At 44.6% G+C, this 10000-nt stretch overlaps 1 protein-coding gene across 2 annotated transcripts in view; it reads left to right on the top strand.

Annotated features, from left to right (window-relative positions):
• LOC138979818 (uncharacterized) overlaps nucleotides 1-10000 on the top strand; it is a gene marked incomplete at its 3' end in the record, with an annotated part of 11838 nt that overhangs the window by 645 nt on the left and 1193 nt on the right. Inside the window, 5 exon segments of one of the 2 annotated variants that reach the window (XM_070352562.1) lie at nucleotides 1-98; nucleotides 1336-1381; nucleotides 2322-2475; nucleotides 4276-4469; nucleotides 9813-9910. The exon segment at nucleotides 1-98 is cut by the window's left edge and continues 319 nt beyond it. In XM_070352562.1, the coding sequence (XP_070208663.1) occupies nucleotides 67-98; nucleotides 1336-1381; nucleotides 2322-2475; nucleotides 4276-4469; nucleotides 9813-9910 (524 nt within the window). 2 annotated transcript variants of the gene reach the window in all.

Here is a 10000-nt window from a genome sequence, read left to right as displayed (position 1 = left end):
ACATTGCGATAAACTTTGAGTCAGACTGTGAACTTGACACTTTACACGAAGGATTAAGAAGATACAATGCATTTTGACACAATCTTGGTCGCACTGAAGTGAGTAACACAAGTTGCTTTCCAAAGTACTATACATATCTCTCACTGTTTCTGTCTGTCTGTTGTTAGTCTGTCATTGCACGCTGCCTAAACTGGTCACGTTCACCATGGCGGCTGTGGCTTCCCGCGAGCCGAAGTGTGTGTGTGTGTGTGTGTGTGTGTATGTGTGTGTTTGTGTGTGTATGTGTGTGTTTGTGTGTGTATGTGCGTGTGTGTATGTGTGTGTTTGTGTGTGTGCGTATGTGCGTGTGTGTGTGTGTGCGTACGTGCGTGTGTGTTGTTGTGTTTGTGTGTGTGTTCGTGTCACAGTGTGTGGGTGTGTGTGTGTTTGTTTGTGCGTGTGTGTGTGTTTGTGTGCGTGTGGGCAAAGTTGTGTGTGTGTGTGTGGGTGTTCGTGCGAGCGTTTGTGTGTGTGTGTGTGTGCGTGTGCGCGCGCCGTGTGTGTGTGTGTGTAGGTAAGAGTGTGTTTTCGAGGGTATGTGTGTTTCAGAATGTGACTGAAGGAGTAAATGAAGAGGATATTGAAGATGATGATGAGGAGGAGGATGTTGATGATGATGATGATGATGATGATGATGATGATGATGATGAATAATGTAAAAAGGGAACGATTACTGAGAAAAAAATCAACATGTACAACAACAACAACAACAACAACACAACAACAACAACTAGCGTTGAGATGAAAAGTGGAAGAAGAGGAGGAGTAGTCAGTCAAGCGCTGCTCCATATATAGCTAGTCTGTGCTTGCAAAAAGTTGACTGTTTGAATTGGATATAAATCTGACCTCGTCATTTTCTGTGTATGTTATGTTTGGCATGCACTGTTTAGACTATCAAATCGTGTATGCCCCAGATTGCACTGTGGTACGTAGCAACAACATTGGGGCAGTCCCTTTCTCCCCTCCCCTCCCACCCTTCTCCCCCCTCCACCCTCCACCCTCGCAAGTGCGGTGGGAATTTTCCTAAAAGGGAAAACTCATTATGTAGTTTTGGTATCTGTAGGTTGAAATGCCTGAAGTTGTTCATAAGGACGGATCGGGAGATCACTCAGGCAAAAACGCTTATGTTTTAAGTGGGATTTTTGCCCACGTGCGCGCGCGCGCGTGTGTGTGTACTATTTTTTTCTTTTTTCTTATCTATTTTATTCGTTTATCTTCTTATTCATTTATGCATTTATTCATTTATCTTTACATTTTTCTTTCATTATCTATATCTTCACATTTTTGTGCATGCAGGAAACCTCCCATGGGTTGGAAGAGACTCCACCTAGCACTTCGCAAAGTAAGTTTCATTTGTTCAACTGTTCTTGTTCAGACAAAAATCTGACCCATATTTCGGACAAGAACTAATAGTTGTTTGAACTTTTTGCATGAACCTGCAATTTTTTCTATCATTAGCGATATGTCTGTCTCTGTCTGTCCCTGTCTCTCTCTCTCTCACACACTGACACACACACACGCACACACGCACACGCACACACACACACACACACCGGCACACACAGGTACACGCACACACACACACACACACACACACACACACACACACACACACACACACACACACGAACACACATTTGGTAAAAACCCATGGCCCATGTTTTGGGAGGCAGATGAAAAACTTCGGGAGCCAAGACACGCGACCTGACACACTCCACCTGACGAGTTTCTGTCAAAACTGTGCTCTGGGACTAAAAGCTATCGTTTTATCTGCGCAGTCATGGGAGGCATTCCTAGTGATCCCAATAAAAAACATTCCCTATCAAACTTATTCCGCACGACGTCAAATTGACTATTTTACAAAGAGTAGACACTTATTAACACAGGTCCTTACACGATGAAGTTCTGCATTGATGATTATGCATGAGCCAGCAGCACAACTGGATCATCTTACATGTACTCCCCGCTCCTCAATGCTGTCGACGCCCGCAACCGGTTGCTTCCCTTTACATTGCATTGGGCTTCGTTTTCATCGGTGTATTTGAATATGGCTGGTCAAGTCGATCCTCGTCTTAATATGTCTGTCACAGTGGGGACAAGGACTTGCCAGGAGCCTTGGCGTTGGTTAGCGTTCCGACACGAAGGATGTTTACAGTGTTGTATGTTAAAGCCTGGGAGTATTGACGAGAATGAAGTAATTGTTTACGGAGACGGATGGTGCCTGTAAGTATTGTGCCCTTTCCTGACGAAAGCAAGCGCAGTAAACGCCACTTACGTTGCAGAGATACCTGGCAGCTGCTGCTCTCGTCCTCCTCGTCCTCTTCGCCTTGCCCTACAAACGTCACTTCCTCCGGCGCCGACTTCCGCTGCGTGCGATTGTCTATTCGTGTGACCACCATGATGACGTGTGCGGTGGCTGGGCCGACAGACAGAAAGGTATCGTCCAGTCAGTTACTGATGTTACGTTATTTGATATTCACACCATTTTTACATTTAGTCAAGTTTGTTTTAACGTAGAGGGGGGAATCGAGACGAGGGTTGTGGTGTATGTGTGTGTGTGTGTGTGTGTGTGTGTGTAGAGCGATTCAGACCAAACTACTGGACCGATCTTTATGAAATTTTGACATGAGAGTTCCTTGGAATGATATCCCCGGACTTTTTTTCGATAAATACCTTTGATGACGTCATATCCGGCTTTTTGTAAAAGTTGAGGCGGCGCTGTCACACCCTCATTTTTCAATCAAATTGATTGACATTTTGGCAAAGCAATCTTCGACGAAGGCCGGACTTCGGTATTGCATTTCAGCTTGGTGGCTTAAAAATTAATTAATGACTTTGGTCATTAAAAATCTGAAAATTGTAAAAAAAAAAATTGTTTTTAAAACGATCCAAATTTACGTTTATCTTATTCTTCATCATTTTCTCCATTTAGTCAAGTTTTGACTAAATGTTTTAACGTAGAGGGGGGAATCGAGACGAGGGTTGTGGTGTGTGTGTGTGTGTGTGTGTGTGTGTGTGTGTGTGTGTGTGTGTGTGTCTGTGTGTGTGTCTGTGTGTGTGTGTGTAGAGCGATTCAGACCAAACTACTGGACCGATCTTTATGAAATTTGACATGAGAGTTCCTGGGAATGATATCCCCCGGACGTTTTTTTCTTTTTTTCGATAAATACCTTTGATGACGTCATATCCGGCTTTTTGTAAAAGTTGAGGCGGCACTGTCACACCCTCATTTTTCAATCAAATTGATTGAAATTTTGGCCAAGCAATCTTCGACGAAGGCCGGACTTCGGTATTGCATTTCAGCTTGGTGGCTTAAAAATTAATTGATGACTTTGGTCATTAAAAATCTGAAAATTGTAAAAAAAACGATCCAAATTTACGTTTATCTTATTCTTCATCATTTTCTGATTCCAAAAACATATAAATATGTTATATTCGGATTAAAAACAAGCTCTCAAAATTAAAAATATAAAAATTATGATTAAAATTAAACTTCCGAAATCGTTTTAAAAACAATTTCATCTTATTCCTTGTCGGTTCCTGATTCCAAAAACATATAGATATGATATGTTCGGATTAAAAACACGCTCAGAAAGTTAAAACGAAGAGAGGTACAGTAAAGCGTGCTATGCAGCACAGCGCAACCGCTACCGCGCTGAACAGGCTCGTCACTTTCACTGCCTTTTGCACTAGCGGCGGACTACGGTCATTGTGAAAAAATGCAGTGCGTTCAGTTTCATTCTGTGAGTTCCACAGGTTGACTAAATGTAGTAATTTCGCTTTACGCGACTTGTTTTAAATTTAATATGGAAGCTTAGTTTCATATATTGTCTGCCATTCTGAGAGGGGGAACGTTCTGGGCATGGGATGTTACACCGGCCCTGGGTAGCATGGCCTACTGAGAATGTGAATATAGCCATTCCGTGCATCCTCCCAATGACAAAATTGCATTTTATGCACTTTGAATGATACATGCAGTGTGTCATATTAATACTTTAAAAGAGTTTAGTTTGTATGCTCATTTTTAGAGTGATAAACAGAAAGGTCCCGGCCTGACCGCTATCACCTTTAGACAGGGACCTATATTAGATCTAATATAGGTCTATGCCTTTAGAGGTTCACCTAAAATCAGTGCTGGTTGGTCAGATTAGTCACGCGATGAACTAAAACGGTAATACTAAACGTTGTTGTGTTGATATGTGCGTGGCAATGAGAACAATATTGTGTACACCCCAGGTATCGTCACGGCCTACGTGGTGGCCGCCATGCTGGGCACGGGGTTCAGGATCCACATGACGACGCCGTGCGACGTGGCGTTCTTCCTGGCTCCCCGGGCCGGCCTGGACTGGCGCCTCGCACCCCGCGAGCTGGATGGAAGGGACGTGCAATGGATTAAAAAGCTGGATGGTAGGGCCAACAAGTTTATCAAGGTAAACAAAAATCCTTAACAGAAATTATGCTTCCAACGTTAAAACAGGAGATAATACACAACAGGAAGTGTCTTCTAACGTTAAAACAGGAGATAATACACAACAGGAAGTGTCTTCTAACGTTAAAACAGGAGATAATACACAACAGGAAGTGTCTTCTAACGTTAAAACAGGAGATAATACACAACAGGAAGTGTCTTCTAACGTTAAAACAGGAGATAATACACAACAGGAAGTGTCTTCTAACGTTAAAACAGGAGATAATACACAACAGGAAGTGTCTTCCAACGTTAAAACAGGAGATAATACACAACAGGAAGTGTCTTCTAACGTTAAAACAGGAGATAATACACAACAGGAAGTGTCTTCTAACGTTAAAACAGGAGATAATACACAACAGGAAGTGTCTTCTAACGTTAAAACAGGAGATAATACACAACAGGAAGTGTCTTCTAACGTTAAAACAGGAGATAATACACAACAGGAAGTGTCTTCTAACGTTAAAACAGGAGATAATACACAACAGGAAGTGTCTTCTAACGTTAAAACAGGAGATAATACACAACAGGAAGTGTCTTCTAACGTTAAAACAGGAGATAATACACAACAGGAAGTGTCTTCTAACGTTAAAACAGGAGATAATACACAACAGGAAGTGTCTTCTAACGTTAAAACAGGAGATAATACACAACAGGAAGTGTCTTCCAACGTTAAAACAGGAGATAATACACAACAGGAAGTGTCTTCTAACGTTAAAACAGGAGATAATACACAACAGGAAGTGTCTTCTAACGTTAAAACAGGAGATAATACACAACAGGAAGTGTCTTCTAACGTTAAAACAGGAGATAATACACAACAGGAAGTGTCTTCTAACGTTAAAACAGGAGATAATACACAACAGGAAGTGTCTTCTAACGTTAAAACAGGAGATAATACACAACAGGAAGGAGTGTCTTCTAACGTTTCAAAATCATGAATCAGAATGCAAGAAGGAATAGTTTTAAAGACCGACAAGACCGCGTTCTTGTGAACGTTTTGTTTTGTCCAGGGAGTGGCTAGAGAGACACCATGATATTGGCATGCAAATTTTGTATCTCTATAAGCGTTCGTTTGAGATAGTGTCCTTACTTTTTTCCTTTTATTATTGTATCAAATCAAAATTGAATAAGTATGCTTAACAAAATGTGACCCTCCACCACGAAATGAGTCGCATGTCACCTCGCGCGGTTCTGCGCTAGGCTTAATATAAGTCACGCTTCTGGTAACAGTGTGAGGGTCACCTTAGTCAAAGGCTTATAACTCCAACAGTTTTCGCTCTTTTCTAAAACGGGTTTCACCACTGGATAGAGCATAAAAAACTCTTTAGGAAAAAGTAAAATTATGAAAATCATGTGTAGCCAAGTGGCGTACCCCGTCTCTTTGTGTGTGTTATCTCCTGCCCGACCCAGTTGCCTCCCCTGTCTATAGCTATTCCCTGTGTGTGTGTGCTAGTCACATTGGGTTTACATTTAAATAATGCCCTTTGTGCTAGGAAATCCCTAACTTAAAATGGTGAGAAGCAGCGGAGTAACCTCTAACCATCAGTGCCTAAGGAGTGACTAAATAATACCTGGTTGTCTTTGTGCATTGTACTTTATTGTGTGTTTACTATCGTAGGGTAGACTCTCGACCGGATTCATTTCTAATCTATGTGGTAAGATCCCATAACTTTCCCGACCCCTTTTAGCTACTATTATGTATCAGCTTTGACACTGCTTGTAATCTAATGAGCCTTATCCGGTGTGTGATGCAGACAGGGCCCTCTTCTCCCTTTAGCTAGTGTAACTGCTCGTAATATTTCCGGTGTGTGACACAGGGCTCTCTGCATCTTTAACGATCCCTTTCATTGGGCAGGCATTTTAAGTAGAACACCCCCCGTTGGCTTACACAGGGTAGCCTTCCTATTGGCCTATCGCCACAGGGAATCGGAAGTGACCACTGTCGTTAAAAGAGCGAGCATAGAGTAGAACAGACAATGCGATGTGTGATAGTGAGCTGTGCGGTGCTTCTATTGGGTTGTCGTGAACCCGTCTAGCGTGTAGTTTGGCGCGACGTTTGTAATCGGTTGACTTGTGGTTTTGAATTCGTGCTCTTGTGTTTCGCGACTAGCGTCAGCAGCAGTTTTGTGTTTCTTTTACGTGTGCTCACTGAGGAGAATCTTGCCTTCTTCTTTACACTGCATTCTGGTTGCTACCAGAATAATATTGCCTTTTTAATTAACTGCTTTCTGGTTGATACCAGAACTCATAGTTATATTTCTTGCTACTAGAATAATTACCTTATAACACTATTTCTGGTTTCATATTCATAGTTTATATTTCTGGTTTGCACCAGAAATACATATTGTTTCTGGTTTTACACTGAATACATATTTTCTGGTTCTGTTATTGTTTCTAGCTGATTCTGGTACTGGTAGATATCAGAATTCATAATTGCTATTTCTGGTTATATGTAAGCATTGCTATTTCTTGTATTAGAGTTCTGTTCATTGTTTCTAAATTATAACTTATAGCATTGTCTCTGGTTGCTACCAGACTTAGCTAAACTGTTTTGGAACATTTCTGATTTAGATAAGCTACCTGAGTGGTTATTTTTAGTTACATTTCCTTCAATAAAAGATAAGTTAAGATAAGTTAAAGCAACCTCTGTCTTCGGTGTCTTAATTGTATGCTCCTCTGCCTGTGCTATATATCCTTGTCCTTCCACCCGACCTTCCCACACATGCAAAGGTGACATGCGACTCATTCCGTGGTGGAGGGTCACAAATGAAGAAAACCAACACCACTTCCAAACGCGTACAAGCAAACAATGACAGAGCGTGACCGCTACAAGAAACAGCAGACACAAAGAGAGCAACGGGGCGAGGACAGAGGCTGTGGAGATGTGCGGTTGCAGTCTTGCATATCGCGAGAATTACACAAACATTCGCGAAGTATGTTAACACGGCAACAGCAACAGAACAAATGTGATCTTAGAAAAGTATTACGCGTCTTTCTGGATCTGGATTCGTTACGTTGCAGGAACCACTGTTGGTCATCTTCGCAACGGATGCGGGAGAGCGCATACAATAATTTCGAATACAATAAAAGTCCTGACTTTGGTGGGACAAGTCATATATACTGTCCCGTCACATCAATGTCTTTTCGCTCTTAGTGACTTATTAAAATGTTAAAAACTGAGCTCTGTAGGTGGTCAGTGTTGGGGCAGCCATGATGACGGCAGTCTCAGCGCTGAAGATGCTGCGCTGGCTGGCTGGGCTGGTCGTGCTGGGAGGTCTGCGTCACTCAGCTGATTCCACTCTGCGACTGTCCGTACGAAGAAGGAGTTCTTGTACTGGTCTGTCTTGCAGGTGGGGATGCGGAAGCCTCGTGTGTTGTTTACAGCTTGCCGCTCAATGATATTGCTGCTTTCATACCCCTGGAACCTTGTGGGGACGACTCTCCGCCGTCCGCTCACGGCGGGGGCGAGAAACTTGTCTGGAGGGAGTGCGGGGATCAGGCCCTCAGAGATCCTGTTGAGGAGGTTGAGGCGTAACTGCCTGCGTCGCTCTTCCAGTGGGGGGAGGTTCAGGTTCTTCAGCATGTCGCTGACGCAGCCCGGGCTTCTCGACTTGTAGTCTCGCGTGATAAAGCGGGCTGCTTGGCGCTGAACTCTCTCCAGCCTCTCGATGTCCCGCCGGAGGTAAGGGTCCCACACGGTAGCTCCATACTCCAGCGTGGATCGGACGAGTGTTATGTACGCCAGGCGCCTGCACTCCTGTGGGCAGTTCCGGAGATTCCGGCGTAGGAAGCCCACAGTTGATCCAGCTTTGCGGCAGATGTTGGAGATGTGGGAAGACCAATTCAGGTCGGCGGAGAGTAGTACTCCAAGGTAGGGGTTGTGTTGGACCTGCTGGAGGATGACGTTATCCAGGCTGTATAAGTAGGACGATTTGTTTCTGGTGGAGAGGATGTAGCACTTTTGCGCGTTAAAGCGCATGCCCCACTTCTTGGCCCAAATCTCCAGCTGTTTGAGGTCTGTCTGCAGGGTGAGGTGGTCTTGGAAGGTGTGGATCTCCCGGTACAGCAAGCAGTCATCTGCGAAGAGTCGTACTGTTGACTTCGTAGATTCAGGCAGGTCATTGATGTGGCACAGGAACATCAGGGGTCCTAAAACAGTGCCCTGGGGGACGCCTGATAGGACTGCCGCTTTTTCGGACGCTTCACCCTCCACTACCACTCTCATCGTCCGCTTTGTTAGGAAGTTCGTCAGCCACACGTGGATAGGCCCTCGTACTCCGTAGTGGTCCATCTTCTGTAGGAGTCTACCATGGGGGACCGTGTCGAAGGCCTTGCTAAAATCCAGTATGGCAACGTCGACCTGTGATCCGGTGTCGTAGGACTGGAGGAGATCTTTTGCTGTGGTGAGAAGCTGGATCTCGCAAGAGTGGCCGGATCTGAAGCCGTGATTCCTGTCAGTTAGGATGTTGTGTATCTCAAGGTGGTTTCGAAGGTGGCGGCAGATGACGTGTTCCAGCAGTTTACTGGCCACTGATGTGAGGGATACTGGCCTGTAGTTCTCTGCTCGGTTTCTGTCGCCCTTCTTGAAGACCGCCGAGATGTTTGCAGTGAGCCAGTCGTTCGGGAGTTGTCCTGTCTCTATGGAATGGTTGAAGATGGTAGTTAGTGCGGGGGCTATGGTTTCAGCGCAGGTTTTGAGGATCTTGTTGGGGATGTTGTCTGGTCCGGATGCTTTGGAAGGGTTGAGGTTTTTAAGTAGTTTGGCGACGCCGTCGGGTGAAAACGGAAGTGAACTGGGTTAGGAGGATCTGTGCTTTGGAGAGGCTGTCGCTGGTGAGGGAGGGGCCTTTCTTCAGTGGTGCTACTCCAATGTTGTCCTGGCGTCTGGATTTCACGTAGCGCCAAAAGGGTTTGGAGTTGTTCTCCTTGAGGCCCTCTTCTATCGTCGCGTTGACGAAGTCCCATTCTGAGCGCCGCATTTCTCTTCTGCATTCCTTCTGGAAGAACCTGTAGTTTTTCCAGTTGCCGGTCTTCTTGGCTTGTTTGTAGAGACGCTTTTTTCTTCTGAGCAGCTTCCTGACGCGCCAGTCGACCCATGGTAGACTTGAGTTCGCTCGCCGGAGTTTCGGAGTCTTTATAAACAACTTGTTGTTTCTCAGGAGTGTATAAGAATGTATTATTTTAAAAGTGTATTTGAATAGTGCTCAGCGAGCAAGGAGGCTAGTGATGATGATGGGAAGGAGAGAGGTGCAGGAGAGGAGGGGGAGTCCGACCTGTCTAACAAACGTCTTTTTCATTTCAGGACTTGCTGTCCCGGGAGGACCCTCGCGACATGTTTGACGCAGAGTACGTGTTTCTCACGACCAACATGGACGTTGTACATCTACTGCGCCAACACCGGTCAGTACATAACACGATAGGGGTTCGCTTCACTTACACGCCCATACAGTCTGAAAAGAGCCACCACAATTCCCTTAGAGCGAGTCAAAG

This window comes from Littorina saxatilis, linkage group LG11, assembly GCF_037325665.1.
Source record: "Littorina saxatilis isolate snail1 linkage group LG11, US_GU_Lsax_2.0, whole genome shotgun sequence".
Classification (NCBI taxonomy): domain Eukaryota; kingdom Metazoa; phylum Mollusca; class Gastropoda; order Littorinimorpha; family Littorinidae; genus Littorina; species Littorina saxatilis.
The sequence above is the reverse complement of the archived record's forward strand: the minus strand, read 5'-3'. Positions and strand labels throughout refer to the sequence as shown.